Here is a 19,690-nt window from a genome sequence, read left to right on the forward strand (position 1 = left end):
CCCAGAAGCATGGCACTCACCTGGCTGGGCTCCCAGGAGGCCCTACCTGGGACACAGTGGGCATTTGCATACAGGTGATGCTGCTTGGGTGGGGCAACTGAGCACAGCCTCCTCAGGATGGCCTCAAATGCCAGGCCCAGGGCCTGTGCCCATCCGGCTGGGCTCAGCCACCAGCACTGCCCAGCCCCAGGAAGTGAGGGACCCGGGTGCCCCTCCACTCGTGCTCACGAAAGCATCTGCCTGCCTGCCTGGGGTCAGCCCGGAGAAGGCGCAGGGGAGGACACCCTGGCAGGTGGTCCTTGGCCCTCGTGAGGTGCCCCCGCCCAACCATGAGGCCCCACCCAGCACGTGCCAGAGGCAGTGTGTCCTGGCCCTGTGCCTTCCACAGTCACAGCCCAGGGCCCAGCCCCAGGGACACTGAGGCCCTGGACACTGGGCCAGTCCCCACCTTCCTGGATACCTTGCTCCCTGCCAGGGCCCGGGGTCTATGACCCAGGCTGCCTCAACCCTCCCCCCAGGGCAGCACATGAGGGGCTGACCAGAGGTTTGGGGAGCTCTGCAAAAGGACCAGACCAGGCCTCCCCCCTCCAGCTGATGCCCACGACCATGGTGACCAGCACACCCCGCACAGTGGGCTCCAGCCTGCCCAGGATTGGCTGAGCCCGCTTGGCTAAGTAGGTGCCGGCCCTCCCGAGACCCCAAGGGCTTGAGGTGTCTGGAAAGAGACACCTCAACCCCGGTTGAGGTAGCCCGGGTTTGGCAGCCCCAGCCCCCGGTTCGGGCCTGTGCAGGGCAGGGGCTTCAGGGTTGCACACGTGGGCAGGCAGGCAGGACACCATACCACAGGCTCCTGTGGCCTGGGGGACACAGGGGCTCTGGTGGTGCCTGTACACCAGGGTGGGGCATCTCACTCTCCTCGGAGCAGGGAGTCTGCTGGCACAGTCCACAGTGCTGCCCCCTCCTCCTGATGCTCAGCCGCCACCCCCTAGGCCCTTGTTCACTCTGTGCCCCGGCCCACTGAGCTGCCCTCCCTGAGTGCTTGGCCCACCCCCTGCCATCCTGCCCCGTGGCACAGCCACAGCCGAGGTTTGTGCTGCACGGAGCCGAGGGCCCTCTGGAGAGTACGCCACCCCCACCCACCCGGTCACAGCTCGGAGCCAGTGGACACGGGCTGGAGCTGTACAAGCCTTTATTGAATCTGCAGGGGCGGGTGGCTGGGACCAGCCTCTGTTCAGCCCTCTGGAATGTCACTGGGGACCCAGGCCAGGGGCCACACAGCTGAAGAACCAAGAGATACCAAAGATGACGCCGAGGGTCTTGGGGACATCCGGGTTGTCCGAGAAGGCCTGGGCGCCAGCCAGGGGCAGGTGCACAACCTCGATGAGCTCACCCTCCTCTGCCAGGCCCCCACCAGAGCCGCCCCGCTGGGCATCTGTCACCTCTGCATAGAACATGGTCTGGCTGGAGCCAGTCAGTCCTACGCCAGACCTGTGGGTCGAGACAGCATCTGCTGAGCCGTGGTGCAGGGCCCACTGGCCCTCTTCACTCTGTGCTTTCCAGCTCGCTGGTGGGTGGGGCTTGGGGGGGCTTGGGGGGGCCCCACCCCTGCCCACGTCAGCCTTGAAGATGCAGCAAGCTGAGAGGGGCCACAGGGCAGGGACCGCACAGCCTCAAGGAGCTGACCATGGTCCCGGCTGACAGCCAGCCAGGACAGAGCCTCAGCCACAGCCACAGCCACAGCCACAGCCACAGCCATAGCCCTGGGAGCTGGGAAGGGCATCTGAGCCCCAGGGTAGACAGCAGCCCCAGCAGCGGAGACCACGAAGGGTGGACCCAGACCACCAGCCTGGGCCACCTGGAAGCTGCGGCGGCTGCAGCTGGTTAGCCTCTGGGGCCTTTGGGAGTGCAGTCCCTCCTGCTCCTGCCCATGCCCACGCGGGGACCTCCTTCCCCACTTGGGTGTATCCCCCTGCCCCCAGCCCCAGGCTGCTGAGGTGTATGCTGGACCCCTGCCTGCACCCAGGGATCCAGGCTGGCTGCATGAGGGCCTGGCCTGGGAGACCCCCCACACTGTCACCTGCAGGGCACCAGGCTGGGGGCAGCAGGAGCCAAGGCAGCCCAGGCAAGGGGCTGGAGCTCATGGTGGTGATGGGGTGGGATGGAGGTGGGGTCCCCCAGACCAAGCCCATGGGTCGCTGGCTGCAGAGGAGTGTGAGTTCCCTTCTCAGTGGGTGGTGGCCACGGAATGGGACAAGCACCCAGGCAGTGGCCCAGACTGGCTGGTAGTGGGCAAGAATGGGCAGCGTGCGGACTGCTGGCTGTGATGACAGGGTGGTCGCCAGGCCAGTCTGGCTTCCAGAACAGGAGAGGAAGGCCCACGTGTGGTGTGCAGGGGGGAAGGGAACAGGGGCGTCTGGGAGATGTCCGGGGAAGGAGGGAGGCTCCGGGTCAGCCCGGCTGCCCTTGGAGACGCGCCTGAAGCACAGGACAGGGAGCGCAGCAGAGGCGCTGTCACTCCCGTGCCCCGGGAGGGCCCCCCGCACGCTGACCTCGCCCAGCTGCTTCCTCTGCCCTCCACACCCTTATCTCCCTCAAGCCCTTCCTGGTGGCCCGTTTCCGCCGGCGGCACAGCCTGTGCTTTGATGGACGCCCCACTAAGGGGTTTCCAGTCCGTTTCCTCTGGCCTGTGAAGGAGGCAGGCGTGGCCTTCGAACACACCCAGCCAGCCAGGCACCGCCTCTGCCTCCTCACTCAGATGCTCCAGTCACTGAGTGATCTCAGCCGAGTGATAGGGCCTGGTCCCCGGGGCCTGGCAGTGGGGGGCCTGGCTCATTCCGGGGCGACGGAGAGGAAGCCACGGGCCCTACCCTCGTGAGCCCTACAGGGACAGCCACCCTGCAGCTGCCCCCAGTCTCCCACACGCACGTATGAGCTCACTGTCCACAACCCTCCTTGGCTCCCCAGCACCCGCAGACTGGGCCGTAGCCCAGAGGCCCTGCTTGGGGAGCCACTGCGGCTCGGCTGCTGGCCCACCCACCCAGAGCCTCTGCCAGAACCCCTCCAGGCTCACTTCCTGGGGGGCAACCCCTCCCACCTGCCTTCTCCTCGCCCGCCCCCCCAGCCTAGCCTCTACCCCATGGCAGGCCCCTTGGATTCTCCCCATTCCCAGCAGGCTAAGGGGACAAGTAGACACTCACTGGCCACCCGGAGGACACCCGTAGAATGCTGAGGCCACTCACACCAAGACACCAAACCCTTTGGCACATTTAACACGGAGGACCCTGTGCCTCACCCCCTTCCTGGGACCAGAGGTCAACTCTGACCCCTACAACTGTGGGCTGGGGGACACCCCAGCGAGGCCTTGGGGGCTGCTGAAGCAGGGAGGCCCCAGCCCAACACTGCAGGGCCCCTGCACTGGGCTGAGAGGAGGCAGAGCCCCAAGGCCTTCTTCCTAGGGGTACAGGCCCTGCCCCCTGGGGAAGGCCCCAAGCAGGACTCTGAGAGGCATCCTCCTGCCCGGGGGTCAGGACTGATTACAGTGTCCCCAGGGTCAGGGGTGGGCTTCATTCCCACACCCTGTCCTGGAAAGAAGGACCCAGTGATGCACCTCCTGGGTAGTGTGCAGTGGGGGGCCCTGGGCTTTGGTAGGCCCAGCCCTAAAGTCCAGGGTCCAGGCCACACCTCCCTTCTCCCGAGGAGTGCTGGGGCCCCTCCAGGCCAGGACAAAGCATTCCCCCCTTCCTGGACCACTGTCAGGGCAGATCTGTGACTCACATCCCCCTCCCCCGGGGCTTAATCCTGCAGGAAGTGGAGGCATCTGTCAGTGGCAGCTGCCACCAGGGTGGGGCGGTGGGGTGAGGGCCTCAGGGTGGGGCAGGCCCCTGAACCAGCTCCCAGAGCCCTGGATCTCCATCTGGGTGTGTTCCATCCAACCATCCCCAAGCCCCCGATAAAAATCAGGGGGCACGGCCCCGCCTGCACATCCTTGTGGATGGGCATTCGCTGCCTGGAGGCAGCCAGTCCCACCTCCTGGGCAGCGCTGGCGGCAGGTGCCCCTCCCTGGCCTCGCAGGCCTAGCCCCACTCACTTGTAGGTGGCCACTCGGCGCAAGTCGGCCGGGGCCAGGCAGTAGCCGCACTCCTCCCATGCCTCCTTGCAGGCCGCCTCTTCCAGCGACAGCCCGGGCTGGTCCACAAGGCCCGCGCAGAGCTCGAACATCACCCCTGCCGAGCCGGGCAGTGTTGTCGGCAGCACCCGAGGCCTGTCTTGGTCCATGGCCGCCAGGGACCCTGGGAAGCGGCGTTCCACCTCACCGGCATACACAGCTGGTCGGGGGGAGGGCAGACCAGGGCTGCCACATGGCGGCCACCTCCCTGTGCGCCAGACCCCCTCGCCAGGCCTCAGTTTCCCCTGGAGCTCCCCCCACATCTGTATTCTGACCATAGGACCACAGGGGCCTGGAAACAACCTGCCAAGCGCCCCTCCGCCCTCACCCGCCACGGTGGCCTCACCAGGCCGGAACTGCTTCACTAGCACCAGGCTCCTCCGCGAAGAGTTGAAGAGGAGGATGGCCACACTGCAGGGCGGAGTGGGCGGAGCTCAGCACAGGAGCAGCGCCCACCTCGTCTCCCTGGGGCCCTGTTCCCGGCCAGCCCAGCCCACCTCCTCTGCCCAAGCAGCCTGGGAACGCTGGGTCCCTTGCTCAGATGGGGAGAGTGAGACCCAGGCAGGGCCAGAGCTTGCCAGGGTCACAGTCAGGCTAGGTCCCAACTGGCAGGATGGGGCGGTGGGGTGGGGAAGACATGTTGGGAGGTTGGGGGGCAGGTGACTGACGTAACATGTGGTCCCCGTTGGCCAGCTGCCTGCTGGCCACACTCCTGGAGCCATGCCACTGTCCAGCCTGTCTGTCTGCCCCAGTGCTCAGGGGCCAGGGCACCCAGACAGCCTCTCTCAGGTCCAACCTAGGGCCCAGCTCAGGCCCCAGCCTTGGGGGGACCCTCAGTGAAGGGACGGGGAGGGTGGGGATGTTTGTGGGGGACACACAAAGGCAGAGGCAGGGTCCCCATGGGCACTGGAGGGGCCCAGACTGGATGCTCACCTATCGTGTGTCTTCACAAAGTCCCATGACTTCTGAGCGCCATTCTGAAAGAGGCAGGCGGCGGTCAGGGTGGGCGGAGGGCTGCCGGCTCTAGTGGATGTGCTCTGGGCAGCTGGGGAGGCCCACAGGCCCACGCGCCAGCTCCGCCCAGGGAGGCCCACTCACAGCCTGGGCCCACGGGAGCTGCGGGCTCCTGTGGGTGGGGGTGGGGAGCGGCTGGGCTAGGCAGGGAGGCCAAGGACAGCCTGATGTCCTGCAGGGCAAGACAGAGAAACAGGGCAAAGGAAGGAAAGGCATCCCAGGCACAGGTGAGCATGCCCGGCACAGGTGAAGCCCAAGGAAGTGCAAAGAGATGTACACTGTCACCAAGTATGGGCAGGGGCAGGGAGGGAAGCCCCAAGTGGCAGAGCGGAGACGGGGTTCCTACTGCTGAAGACCCTTGGGCCACTGGACAAAGGGAGGTGGGAGGGCAGGAGGGGCAGCCGGCAGCCTGAGAGAGCACCAGCCCCAGGAGCAGCTGAGGTAGGGTGGTGCCCAAGCAGGACATGGGGATTCCATGATGGTGACTGGATGGTGGGACAGCCCCTCCTGCGCTGTCTCTCAAGCGTCCTGTGGTCCTGCTGCTCCATCCCTTCTCCCACCACCCTGCTCCCAGGCCCTGGGCATCCTGCCCTGACGGGCTCTGGGCAGTACTCGGTGTCTGCAGGAGGCAGCGTGGGGCAGGACCTGGCCGAGCCTGCTGAAGGTAGGCAGCACGGACACTAACGGGGTGCAATAGTTACTGTCCAGCGGGTAGAAGGTGCCTGGGATCCTGCCGACTGGACACCCCTGGGTGATACGGGCCGTTCCATCTGGCCCCATCTCCTTCCCTAAAGGTCTCTATGGGCAGCGCTGGACCCTGGGACCTTGGGGCCCTCCCTGTGGCTGCCCATCGCCAGCCCCAGTCACTGGCCAGCCAGAGGCCCTGGTGAACTGTGGGCCCACCCTGGGGGTCTGTCCAAGCCAGGAAATGCCAGGGACCTGAGCAGCACCGGAGACACAGAAAGTACGGCCAGGGCTGCAGAAGAGAAAGGACATTGAGGGACAGACAGCCTTTGTGGGAACTCCCAGAGGAGGTGACACTGTACTAGGCCCTGCAGAAAGGAGGCGAGGGCACTCCAGGCAGGAGAACCACACAGGCAGAGGCCCATATCTGACCTCAGCTGGGCTGGGAAGACTGGGCTGAGCTTGGCCTGGAGGCAGAAGTGTCCTGGAAAGGTGCTGGCAGCCACTGTTCCCACAGGGCAGGGAGGGCTGACGTCCTGTGGTGGGCAGGCTTGGCTGCCGGATGCCATTCTCAGGCACTGCCCCCAGAAGCAAGTCCAGGCCTGCTTCCAATTTGGCCGCCCTGGGGCCAGCCACCCACCCGGGATGGCCTCCAAGTGCCCATTGCCTCCCTCAGGGTGCGTGTCACCTGTACAGGTCTCAGGAACCCCTCAGCTCAAGATCAAAACATCAGACCCTCAGGTCCAGCCAAGGCGGGGTGCAGGGACGGTCTCAGAGGCCTGCTAAGGTGCAGCCAGCCCCTCCCATAGGGCCCTGGCTGGTTGGTGGGCCCCAGGCCTGGCTCATCTTTCTGGAGGCCTGGGAGGGAGGAACAGGACTGGGGTGGACACAGTCCCCTGCCCCTCAGAGGTACAAGGGTACCCTGACTCTGGTCCATGTGCCTGTCCACCAGACCTTCTCTAGCCAGGGCAGCTAATGACCAAAAGCTATAGATGCCCTGAGTGGCACGCACTGTTCAGCCCAGTCCTGGAGGCTATGCGCGTACGCGCGCAGTGGAAGGAGGCGATGGGGTGGGGACGCTGGCCTCTCAAGCAGGGCCTCGCGGAGTGTAGGGCCTGGAGGGGCGGGATGGGATGGGTCCAGGGACTGGGTGGGTCCCGCATTTTGCACCCACCACAGCCCACTGCCTCAGGGCTTGGCTCTGGTCACCAGCACCCATCAGTGGGAACATCCCCGAAGGCTCCCTTCACAGGGTATGGGAGAGAGGGTGCATCCACTGCCCGGCAGGTGTGGACCTGGGCCACCCCGTGCCCACCTGCTGCCACCTGGAGCCCCAGCCCCTTGGGAGCTGTGAAGCCAGTGAGACATCCTGCCCCAGGCAACAGTCATCGGGGAGGGTGGTGAGCTGCTCTTTCCAGGCCAATGCTGCCAACATAGGTCTTTCCCAGAGCCCACAGGGCCCCAGCAACGGGGAAAGTGGGGGCGCAGAGGCCTCTCTCAAACTGGATCCCAGGGGGCTTCACAGAGTCATGAGAGTAAGGGGCATGGAGAGGACGGGAGGGCAGGACGCTGCGGGTCCAGAGGCACCAAGCACCGACTGCCCGTGCTGCCTGAGGGGCAGGAGGCAGGGCGCAGGGGCAGGGGGAGCCGGCAAGTGAAGGGTGGGGAACCGAAACGGACAGAGCAGGCGTGGAGAGATGTGCAGGAGGAGGTCAACGGCTGAACAACGGGAGCGGGAGGCAACAGCCACTCATTCAACCCACAAACACCTCTTGTGAACCTCCTAGGTGCCCAGTGCGGAGGGAGGCAGCGCGGCCCTGCGTCCCCGGACCGACAGGTGGAAGCCCCCCTGAAGAGGGGGTCTCCAGTGCTCTCCGCTCCAGCTCCTGCCACCTCCCTGCCGGGCTCCTGTCCCTTAGAATGGAAACCACCGCCTCCAGGAACCTTTCCCTGATCCCGGAGGAGCCCGGTAAGTCCCACCGCAAAAAGGGCCGGTGCCCGGCAAATCCTCCCTGGAGGGATGAGGGGTCCCGAGATGTCCCTGCGGGGCCTGGCCCTTATCCCCGTACTCCCGCAGTTCCGAAACCCCAACCCTCCCAAGGAGCCCGGGGGCGGGGCTCGGCGCTGAGGGCGGGATTCCATGCTGTGGGCGGGGCTCCGGGCCGCAGGCGCTGAGGGCGGAAGCCGCGGAGGGGCGGGCTCACCTGGCGGTAGTGCAGCGTGAAAGGTTGCAGGTAGGGTGAGGCGGTGCAGCGGCCCACTGCCGCCCCCTCGATGCGCTCCATAGCGGCGCGCGGCGTAGTCCCGGCCGCGGCAGACGCAGCAGAGATCGCGCGGGCTGTAGCGGGCGGGCACGTGACGCCGTTCTAGGCATGCGCAGTGCGCGCGGGGCGGGGCCGGGCGCGCTCAGGTAGGGCCCGCCGGTGGCTGCGCGCGCGCGCGCGCAGTGGAGGGAAGCGATGTGTGGCCTCTCGAGCGGGGCCTCGCGGAGTGTAGGGCCTGGAGGGGCGGGAGGGGACGGGTCCGGGGACCGATCGCCGGTGCTCGGGGACTGGGGACCTATTGGTTGAGAGAGAGGGCTTCGCGTTGCGATTCTGCCGGGGATTAACCGAGCGGTTGCCTCCCCTATAGGGGTCGACCGTAGCCCCGAGGCGGGGTCTCCCGGGGGCGGAGCTTACCCAGGGAAGGAGACGAGGCCCTGAAGAGAGAAAGCGGTGGTCACGGCTGCCTAGCCGACCCGCGAGAGTGGGAAGGGAGGTCACCGGGGCTTTTCACACAGGGATCGCTGCGCGGACTGGGTGAAGCACAATGTGGACACCCCTTGGGGGGCGTCGCGGCTGTGCAGAGAGAAGGCTCTGGAAGGAGGGAAAGGCCTGAGGAGCACGAGTCTGGCAAAGAGAGCCAGGTCCTCCCCTCTGGGTCCCTGGGGTGGGGACGCTGGCCTGGGCCGACAATTCCGCCTGCTTCGCATGGGAGGAGCTTCGGGCTCGTTGCCTCTGGGGCTGTGCCTCCTCCCTCAGGAGCCAGTGCAGTTCCCTCCCCCGCGAGGCCCGTCTGCGTGGACCGGACCCCATCCTTCCTGGGTGTGGATCCCACGGATCCGCTCCAAATGTGGCCAGTGCCTCCCCATAGGCAAGTACAGGTGGTGGGGTGGGGAACAAGTCTGTCAACTGCTCTCTGAACTATGGTCCCAGGAGCTGTGACAGCCCACGTGGGGATGGCCATGTGGCCTTGAAGTTTACTCCCTTGTTACCTGTTGCCCTGTGAAGAAGCATCCCAGAATTCCGTGGCCTGGAGCGCCACTTACTCCTTTTTCCCATCCGCGAGTGTTGGCCCAGGCAGGGCTGGGCTGCTGTGATCTGCCGGCTTCGGGGGAGGCCTGCCCTGTGCCGCTTCTTTGCCCGGGTCTGGTGCCTCGGTTCTGTGGCTGGGGCAGTGGAGCTGGCTGGCTGTGTTACCGTGTAGCCTCTCCAGGGGGGCTGGCTTGGGCTCCCCCATGGCATGGCAGTCTCAGCAACCATTCTTCCGTGGTGGCCAACTCCCCCAGCACACAGCCACGTGGCCAGGCTTCCCCTGACCCAGCCTTGGAAGTCAAGCAGTGTCGTTCCCACTGCGTAGTGGGTGTCACAGAGAAATCCTGGGCCGCCCCAGATCCCAAGGGAAGGGACTTCATAAATGTGGGGGCACTGGCAGGCCTGGTTCATAAGGATTATCATCGGAGACTAGCTGGCAGTCGCCCCCTCTGGAGGGGATTGTGTTTCCCAACCTTGCCCCGGTGCCCTGGAGGCCGGAGGGACCACCCACCAGACAGTCGGTCCCAGAAGCTCTGCCCCCGGCCCAACAGCCAGGCCAGCTGGGCCTCTTCCTCCGCGCACACAGGGCCCGGGGGTGCTGCGGGCTGCGGTTGTGTGCGGGTGGGCACTGACCACAGAGCGTGCGCAGCGGCGGTGAGAACAGGAGGTCTGTCTACACGGAGCACAGCTTTCCTCGAGTTCGAGTTCGGGGAAGTGGCATTTTGTGATGACGCAAGCTGAGGGGCTGGCAGCGCGGGCGCGCGCCTGCGGTGTACCAGCAGGCACACGCCGTTCTTGTGGGAAACGGGCCGGCCGGCCCTCTGACAGCTCGGCTCCAGGTGTCGCCCCGGGAGTGGGAGGCGGCTCCAGACAGGCACTTGCGCCAGCAGCCCCGCCCACAGCGGCCTGAACACTCATGGCCCTCAACCAGTGACGGCAAACAAGGTGGTCTGGCCACGCGGCGGAGCGTCTGTCACCTTGCACGGACACCTGCCCTCTCTCAGGTGGGCCTGGACTCGGGCCGTGGGGAAGCCGCGGACCCCAGGGGTCACAAGTGCTAGGATCCCTTCCTGTGAAACGTCCCGGATGCGTAAATTCACACCCCTGGAAAGCGGATTAAGGTTGCTGGCATCTGGGTGGGGGAGGGGGAGAGGCTGCTGCTGAGGACAGGGTTTCCTCTGGGATGAGATAAAGTTCTGGAGCACACCGTCGTGCACACACTAGATGCCGTGGTATACAGTGAAATGTGAATGTTACGTGAACTTCAGCCCACTTCTAGAAGAAAAAAATGTACCAGTGAGACTGTGCAGGAGCACTCGGTGTTCGCTGTGGCCACCTGGCCGTGCCCTACATGCCCAAGGCCAGTCCAGGACACTGCAGCCACCCTGCAGCCTGGGGACGGGATGGCAGCAGGGGCAGGTCTCTGGACTGGGGCGTGAGTCTGGTGGTTTCCCTGTAGCCTCTCCTGTGTCCTGGCAGCTCGGAGCCCAGGCCAGGGTCAGAGGGGACCGCAGGGCCTCTGAAAAGCCACTGCTGGGTCTGGTGCTCAGGGGGCTTTGGAGACGCTGCTGGGCTGCTGAGAAGTCTGGCACGGCCCCCACATCACCACCAGCTCAGGGTCCTGTCCTTAATCACCTCTTTGCCGAAGGTTCTGGGGGTCAGCGTGTGGACACTGGCTGGGTCCATGTCAGAACCATCCGGTCCAGGCCAGTAGGAGCTTCGGAGGGGTTAGGGCCCTAGGAGCACTGGAAGGACACCCCACTGAGGGGGCAGGAGCCAGCAGGACACCCAGGATGCTCCTGCTGGCTGCCACCTCCCTTTCCTGTGTTGGGGTGAGAACGAGATGGGAGGGAGAGTGGCCTCACAGGGGTCTCCATGCAGGGGGGATGCAGCTGAGAGCCCAAGTAGCCAGGTGAACAGGGCTTCCTGGTGGCCGCAGGCTGGAGGCTGCCCTTGGACAGTTCTCAGTGGCCTGGGCAGGTGGACGAGTGGGCATTGGCTTCCTCCAGGGCTCAGTCCTTCCTCAGGTGGGCTGACAGGTGGTACAGAGAGGAGAGGATGCTGGTCAGGGGGTTTCTGACATGACAGGCCCAAGACAGAGGACACCGTGAAACCAGCCCCTTTGCAGGGCTGCGCGCTGCAGCGTCCGGCTGAGCTGCATGGACAGTGACCACTGACCCTGCCTCCCGCTCCAGGCTCAGGTCCCCCCAGGACTCCAGACCTGCAGGGGGTCTGGGGTCGGCCTTCAGGCTTCCTCTTCTGTCTTAGTGCCCTGTGCTGATTCCTGCCCCAACTCACACGGTCGAGGAGGCTGAGGCCCCACGTCTACACTCGGCGAACTGGGGGCCACACTGACCCAAGGCGGGGGACCCGAATCCTGCTGGACCGTCAGGCCCCGAGTGGACTCCCTCCCTCCGCCTTCATTCTGTCTGGGCCCCTCCAAAGGAGGAGGCTGCCGCTCTGCTGAGCTCCTCCACTGCTAACCTCATCCACATGCCCTCAGGCAGCCCCAGAACAGTGTCCCGCTAGTGCGGAATGAGCCGCCACAGAGGGAAGGAGCTGAGAAGGCAGTGGTTTGAAAAAGTCCATGTGGAAGGGAATGTGGGAAGAATGTGCTTCCGAACCTGCCGCCAAGTGCTCACGCACGCAGTCCCCATGTGCCTGAGGTCTGAGGCACAAGCACAGGAGAGAGGGACAAGGGGGTGTGTGTGTGCACGAGTGTGCACGTGTGTGTGCCGAGAAGCTGAACCCTGCAGGGCCTCTCCCACATCCACTCTGCACCTGCCTCACCTCCTCCTCCAGGCCCAGCCCAGGGCAGGGAGGTCACCTCCAGCGTGTGTGACCGGGGCATGCTGTGCCTGGCCCAGACCCTGGACGTGAACGGTCATTGGTTTAAACAAGTGGGGGCTTCTAGGCCAGGGTTTCTCTGTTTGCAGAGAGACACCCTCCCCCTTTCCTGATGCCACCTGGTCCATGACCGACACCCTCAGAGCCCCCGGGTGGGCTGCCCTGCACCCTGCACTGTTTGGCTGCTGCAGTGATGCCGCCTGCCTCCCGTCAGGCCCTGTGGCCCCAGTGAAGGAGCCCACTGACTCTCAGACGCTCAGACGTGAGGGGTGTCCTCCATGCAGAAGGCACGAGATGTGTCCCTGCAAGGTTTGGTCTGAGGAAAACCAGTGAGGCAGACGCACAGGAACACAGCATCTCTGATGCCCTGGAGGCTGTAGGGGGTGGGGGTGGGGGCTGCCCCCACTGAAGTCACTTCCTCCAGACGCTGAGAACAATCCCCTGGATCATCCCACCTGTACCCCCGAGCTCTGTTCCCTTTTGTTTTGACAAACTGCTCCGCTGAAGGCCCTGGGAGAAAAGGGGCTGAGAGAGGCCAGGTCCAGTCCAGCCTCTGCCTCCCTAAGAGTCTCCAGGAGCCACTCTGGGGCCATCAGTGGGCAGGGACACAGAAGCCCTAGGGATGACATCCAAGCACCACCATCCACCCAAACATCTGGCAGGGCTCTGCGTTTTTGCTGCAAATCCCCAGAGCCCTCTCTTAGTCCTCTGGCACAGGTCAGGGACAGGCCAAAGTAGACACTCCTAGGGGAAGCCACATCCTCAGCTGCCCCAGAGGTGCCATCTCTGGTGTCACACTGCCTACCCTAGGTGGCTGACACACACAGGCACAGCCATCCTGCACACCCTCCCTTCCCCTGGCTCCTGAGTTAGACGCTGAGGGTGCCCACACCAGGCCTTGGTTTGCGCTCTTACTGCAGTGGAGTTTGTCCCGCAGGAGGTTCTGGAGACAGAGCATGGAAGATACATTGTAATGCTTGCCTGTCTGAGCGCTCTTTGCTCCACCCTCCTGTGTGAGTGCTGGCGGGCTGGGCATGGAATTCTTGGTTGGAAATCACTGTCCTGCGGCGCTTTGTAGGCATTGCTTCCACGTCTGCTTACCTCTGGTGTGGCTGCTTCACACCTCAAGCCAGTATGAGGACTCTTTGGGGACCTAATACATGTTGATTTGGAGAATGTCCCATTTGGACTAGAAAAGAATGTGTCTCTCTGTATTGCACCACCCCAATGGCCCTGGTTTGCTCGGGAAGGTTCGAGCTGGTGCTGAGGGGTTGGGACGTTCCCCTGCAGGGGTTGGGCCAGCTGTCTGCTGCTGCTTGGTGTCTTCTGAGGCTATGTTTTTAGTTGCATCTGTGTTATATTTTTATTTGCTGTTCATGTCAAAAGTATTGGTGTCCCTCTTTGTCCTTCGTGATGCTACTATTTTTTATTTTTTTAAAGATTTTATCTTATTTTTAGACAGAGAAAAAGGAAGGGAGGAAGAGAAGGAGAGAAATGTCAATGTGTGGTTGCCTCTTGTGCGCCCCTGACTGGGGACGTGGCTTGCAACCCTGGCATGTTCCCTGACTGGGAATCGAACCCACAACCCTTTGGTTTACAGGCTGGCACTCAGTCCACTGAGCCACATCAGCCAGGGCTGATGCTATTATTTTAAAGTCTACTTTCTTGTTTATTAAAGTGACTACCCCCACTCTCCTTTGGTTGAAAGCTCTCCGACCTTTATTCTCAACTGTGCAGTCCTGTTCTTGTAAGCGTGCATTTCGAAAACACGGTACCAGTTTGGGCTGCTGCCCCTCCACTGCCAACAGGGCCCAGCCCACCCTGCCCGCCAGGCATGGCAGATGGGCCCGTGCAGGCCAGCTGAGCCCAGGCAGCAGGGAAGCACTAGGCCCACTGGCAGGAGTGCCCTGACCAGGTCTGGGAGGGGTGTAGAGCGGGCTGGGGTGGCCCTCCTGGGGAGGGGAGGGAGGGAGGAGTGGAGTAGGTTCTGGGCCCTCAGGCCCAGCTTCAGTCAGAGCTGTGAGTGGCACTCAGGGCCTCACTGTGACCCGCCCCCCACCCCTCGGGGCCCCAGCACAGAGGGAACCCAGGCTCCAGAGACTCACCCAACCTTGTGGGCGGGGCTGCCCCAGCCCTGCGGCATGGCTCAACCAGGGCCCCACATTCCCAACCTCTAGGCGCCCCTGGGTCTCGAAGGGAAACAGCTCAGCCAGGAGCCCCAGGGGCGCACAAGCCCCATCGCAGACCCAGCCCTCCCGGAAAGCGGGAGCCGGGAACAATGACCTTCGTGTGACAGACTTTCCCCTCAGTGGGAGAAAATAGAGTCTAATAGAATGGTGGCTTCCTGCGTTTGTGCCTGTGCCTGGGGAGCAGTTCACACGGAGACCTCCCACAAAGAGGAGCCTCCAGCCAAGTCTGCCAGGGCTGGGGCCCTGGCCCCAGGGCCAGAGCAGGTCCGCCCGCCACCCCCTGGGTGCCTGCCCTCCGCTCCCACAGCAGCTCAGCCCCAGCAGCTTGAACACCTGCAGAGGGCCTGAGCTGGACAGGCAGCAACAGCCACAGGGCTGGAAGAGGGGCTGCGGGTTTGAGCTCAGGGTGGGGGGTCGGGAGGGGGCAGAGGACTGGCCCGAGGAGAGCTTCTCTGGGGCAGTGGGTCTAGGATGAGAGCGGACTGTGGGCCTCTGCCCCCAAGAGGTCAGGGAAGGCATGCTGTGGCTTGAACAACCAGGGCTGTGCTAGGGAGGCCATGGGTGCCGGGCAGAAGGGAGCAGGTTCAAGGGGAGGTAGATGCACTGTCTGGGCCTCCCTCCACTTGGGGGGGGGGGTGGCCTGGGGGCTTCCCTAGGTGTGGGAGGCTGAGCAGTGCCGCCTATGAGGGTCACCATGCAGGGGTCAGGTCAGGAGGTGCCAGTGCCCACCAACAGGTCCTGGGTGGCGCGCGGTCATGGACAGCTCAGGTGGTCAGACCCAGAGCCCTGGGGACATCTGACCTGCTCAGGGGCCGGGGACTTGCCCGGTGGTAGCAGGAGGATCCTGAGGGCACCCCTGGGGGCTTTTCCTTCTGGGAAGAGTTCTGGGAAGAGGTGTGAGGGAAGGGTGGGGCAGCCGCAGGGTTCCGGCTGACACTGAGCCCTCCCTCCGGGACACTGGGCGAGGGTGCTGACCACCTCCCTCTGTCTCTGCCTGCTGGCTCTTCACCTTTCCCAAGCCCGCTTCTGAGAATCCCTCAGCCCTGCGGGGCACACAGCCTGTCAGCCAGCCTCCCTACGTCATACCTGCAGTTAGTTCCCATGACCCAGGAGTCGCTGGCCACCACCCCCAGCCCACTGCCCCTCCCTCCAACCACTCAACCTTGGTCTCTCCTGGACCAGGCCCCCACTGACCACCCTCCCACCTGCTCCTGAGACCTCTGCCACCTCCACACCAGAACCCCACCGGGGCCAGACCACCCCTCCCTGGTGGCTCTGGGTCTCACCCCCTGCCCATCCCCTTTAGAGCACACGGCGTGGAGAACATGGCACCAACCTACCTGCCTGGGTACATACCTGACCCCTCTCTTGGGGCATCCCTGACATGTGTGAGGCTGGTCCATGTGGCCACGTGGCCAGGCCCTTCTCAGACATCCTGCTGCTAGAGCCCCCCTGACAGTGGCCAGTATTGCCCTCTGGACCCACGTGGCTTCAGGGCCGAGGCCTCAGGGCCCCAGCTGCTCCCCGCCTGGGCACCCCCGGAGTTTGGAGGTGCCCTTCCCGCCCCCCCCCCCCCCCGCCTTCCCAGGGCAGGTGTCCCATGAGGCCCGGGGCTTCCCCTTGATTCATCACACGTGTGTCCCAAAACCTCTGCTGCATCTAGTCCCCATTTGGCCTCTCAGATGGACTCAAGTTCAAGCCCCCAACACCTCTCCTGGACCTGCTGACCTCTAGATCCTTGCTCAGGCCAAGGCAGCAGGACGGCCTCGCTCCCCTGCCCCCAGGGGATGCTCAGGCTGACCTTTCTGAAGAGCCTCCTAAGTTCTGGGGCTGTGCTGGTTGCTCTCTGCCAGACACCTTGTTTCATTTGTCCCCCCCTGCCCCTCGCCCCATGCTACGGCTGAGGCAGGGTGGGGGTGGGGCGGCACACAATTGCCAGCAGCCCAGCCTGCGGGGTCTGGGCACAACTCTCCCCTTGTTCCTCTAACCTCGGTGGCAGCCGCCTGCAGCACTTAGTTTCCAGGGTGCCGGCTCTCCCCTTGGTGCTCCCCCAGCCTTCCCAAGCCCTTTGCTACCAACTCCCCAGAGAAATCCCACCACTCAGTCCACCCATGGCGGATGGAGTTGGGTTCAGTCAGGGGAGGGCTTTGCCGGCCAGGAACTGCTGGGGGTTCTCGGGCACTAGGGAGAGGAGCAGGCGGGGGTCTGGCCAACGTCCCCACCATGCTGGGGTGCAGAGAGCTGTCTTGCCTCAGCCAACCTGGCTAGGCTTGGTGAGCCGCAGTGCAGGACGGCTCCAATCACCCACTCACTCCCAACTGTGGGCAAGCGCCTGCCTGAGGCCCCATCAATCCTCATGGAGCTGACCCAGGGGCACAGAGGACAAGGGAGAGGGAAGGTTGCTGAGGGCCCAAGGAGACTGCCTGTGGGGGGGGGGGGGGGCAGAACTGCAAGGCAGGGCCCAGCCCAGGGAAGGTGGGACAGGTGCTCCCCAACCTGGGCCCTGGGCCCTCACGCCCCCCTCCTCCATGTTGCATACAGCCCAGCATCCCAGCCTGGAGTCCTGAGCGGGCTTCTCGAGCGGTAGGGAAACGGTGGGAGCTGGGATTCCATCCCCCGGGGCTTGAGTACTGCGTGATGCTGTCGTCACCCTCTTGGAGCCTGTCAGCCCCTGCCAGGGATCGGGGTAGAAGACAGACTGGGAGGCGCACCCCATACAGGGTCTCCGTCAGGGACGCCACAGGAGGGGACATGCCCGTCCGCCTGCTCTGCAGCCGGCACACTGACCCCTGACCAGAGGAGAGGGCTGGGCTGACCCAGCTTCGCTCCCTGCCCGGCTCCAAGCCCAGGACGCCCCATGGCGAGGGGTGGGGTGGGGGGAGGTGGCCATCGCTTTTGACCCCAGGCTGGGGCGGCCTCGGAGTCCAGGCCGCGGCTCGGAGCGTTTCCGCCCGCCTGTCCCGGCCCGGCCCCACAGGAAGTGGCCGCCTCCTGAACAAAGAGGCCGGCGGACAATGGCCATTGAATTGGGCCGGGGCGCTCGCGCACGGATAGGCCGCCAGCTGCCCGCGCTGATAAGACCCAGCTCCGCGACGCCGGGCCTCCGTGAGCTCCCCAGGCCCGCCACCCGCGGCCGGAGCGCGAGGCTGGCGCTGCTCGTCCCGCAGGCTGGGGGCTAACGGGGACCAATTCGGCAGCTCCCTGGGAGCGGCCCCGCCCCGCCCCGCCCCGCGGCCCCGCCCTCAGGCCGGCGTTCGGGGGTCCGCCTGGCCCTTGCGCGGCGGACGGGGCCGGCGTTGGAGAGGGCGTGTGGTCCGCTGTCTCCCCCAAAGACCGTCGGAAGTCCTGCAGCTGGGACACCCGGCACCTCGCTGCGCCTCTTTCACCTCGTTCGAGGAAAACGGCGGCCCCAGAGGGCCGCCCTGCTGGTCCCTGCGCTGGGCTATCTGCAAGGGTCTCGGGAGGCTCGCTGTGCCCGGGACAGGGTGGGGGGCGGGGGCGGGCAGCCTGGTTCTCACGCCTGCAGGGGCGGGAGAGGGTCGGGGGGTCAGGGTCCCGGTAAGCCTTCCGGGAGGCCACTCAGGGCCCTATTTTCTCGGGATTCTGCATTGAGGGCTGCAAGTCCTGGGCTCCCAGCACAAAAGTGCACCCGGGCCCGAGAGCCAGCTGCAAGGGAGCAGTGGGGGACTGCCTACACCTGAGCCATACAGCGGAAGGCAGCGGTCTCTGCGCTGGCTCACAGCCCAGGGGCGCCCTCTTCCGCAGCCCTTGTGAGGCAGATGCCCATCTCTAACCAGGGCAAGTGGCAAGTGTGGGCGTGCTGGAGGTGGGGCCCCAGCATCTTCTAGAAGGAGCCCAGCACCCGGCCACCCCTGAGTTAGAAAGCCACAGAGGCAGGGGGGCTGAGAGGGACAAGACCTGTAGGTCTGGGGGAACAGAGACAGGCTCTCTTCCTGGGCAGGGTGAGGAGCCCCAGGCAGGGCAGCATTGGAGAGCTCTGCCAGCATTTCTGGCACTGCATCCACCAGCCAGCAGACCCTCTCCTCGACAAGCCCTTGGCTTGGGGGGAGCCCTTCCCCACCCAGGACAGAGATGATGCAGGGTGGGCAGGGTCAGGACAGAGACATTCCCAGGCCACAGGACCCAGGAGAGAGCTCAGACCCAGCCATGGAGAGTTGGTGGGCATGGAAGGCTTCTTGGAGGTGACACCCATTTTGCATTTCTCAGGGGAAGAGGGCAGAGAGGGCAAACCCAGCAGGAGGAGGGAGGACCCCTGACCCAGGCTGGAGTCAGGGAGAAGCCAGTGTCTGCAGGGCAGAACCCAGGAGCACAGGTGGACAGCTGTGGCTGGCAGGGGGAGGCACCCAGGCCCTGGGCAAGGCCCCCACCAGGATGGGGGCCTCGAGCTGACACCTGCTGCTCTCAGGCCTGTCCTGCCCACTCCGCTGTGCTGTGACGGTGGCAGTGGCTGTGGAGAAGTGGCCACTGGAGGCCAGTCCTGGCAGGGAGAAGGTGTAAGAGGTGACTGTGCCCACATCCCGGAGGTGGAGTGGGGAGGGTAACGGACTGCGTGGAGAGTGCTGGCGACATGGGCGGCGGCGAGCACAGCATCGCTAGCAGTGGGGCTCTCCGGTGGGCCAGCGGGCGGGGGCCTAGGCCATGGCCAAGTGCTAGGGCGCCTGAGGCCTGCCCGTGCCAGTGGGGGTGCCTCAGAAACACTGTGCAAACTCCTGCTCAGAGGCCTGGGGTCACGCCCTCCAAGGAGCCAGGTAGCCCCAGCTGGTTGCCTGCCCCTCCTGCAAGGAGCTGTGAGCACCTCACCCCCTGGGAAACCATGACCCGTCTGAGGCCAGGGCAGGTGGCACAGCCTAAACCTCGGACGGGCACACGCCCCTCCACTCAGCCTCAACGCTTGTACTGCCCTTCCTGCCGGCAGCCGCCTGGGACCCCCCAGCCCACTTCAATGTCTCACAGTGTCTTCCTTCTTGGGCACAGCCAGGCACGGCCATGGACACTAGAGCCTGCATGGGCAGACACTGGCCTACCAGGTCCCTGCCCAGCACTGAGCCCTGCTTTCGGGCTGCAGGGAGTGGGAGCCCAGCGGCTTCTGACTTTGTAACTCCAGGTCCACAGCACTCACCGAGAGCCTGCCAAGGGGCTGTCCTGACCAACACCTGCCCACCTGCCCCCACCAGCCTGCACCTGGCTGGCTGCTCTCTGTCCCAAGAGCCCTGGCGGGGTCCCCAACCCTGGCCACCCTCCATTCCCCACCCACCAGCATCTTCCCCATCGCCAGGCAGCAGGGCTGAGGTGCCCCACCCACTTGTCCAGCCCCCAACCCCAAGGGCCTGCAGCAAGCAGCGTGGGGCCAGGGGCAGGGCCCACCAGAGCTGAACACACTCTCTCACCTCTGCCGCATGCTTGCTCCCCACCATAGGCTCAGCCGTACCCCCACACAAGCATGATACCCCAACCTCCAGGAACCTTGCCCCTCCACA

General features: G+C 64.9%; 1 protein-coding gene across 4 annotated transcripts; it reads right to left on the minus strand.

The window, feature by feature from the left end:
* Positions 1-1,172: 1,172 nt before the first annotated feature.
* NUDT14 (nudix hydrolase 14) lies at positions 1,173-8,245 on the minus strand. 4 transcript variants are annotated; one of them, XM_045202088.3, is made up of 5 exons: positions 8,068-8,245; positions 5,099-5,142; positions 4,494-4,576; positions 4,088-4,289; positions 1,173-1,488 (listed from the first exon to the last, which is right to left on the minus strand). In XM_045202088.3, exons 1-5 carry the CDS (start codon positions 8,146-8,148, stop codon positions 1,248-1,250), a joined length of 651 nt encoding a protein of 216 aa, XP_045058023.1. In that variant the 5' UTR covers positions 8,149-8,245; the 3' UTR covers positions 1,173-1,247. The 4 variants fall into 4 exon arrangements, with proteins under 4 accessions (XP_045058023.1, XP_045058022.1, XP_045058024.1 ...); XM_045202087.3 differs by having other exon boundaries at positions 4,088-4,325; XM_045202089.3 differs by having other exon boundaries at positions 4,512-4,576; positions 8,068-8,244.
* Between the last annotated feature and the right edge of the window lie 11,445 nt (positions 8,246-19,690).

Source organism: Desmodus rotundus, chromosome 7 (genome assembly GCF_022682495.2).
Source record: "Desmodus rotundus isolate HL8 chromosome 7, HLdesRot8A.1, whole genome shotgun sequence".
NCBI lineage: Eukaryota > Metazoa > Chordata > Mammalia > Chiroptera > Phyllostomidae > Desmodus > Desmodus rotundus.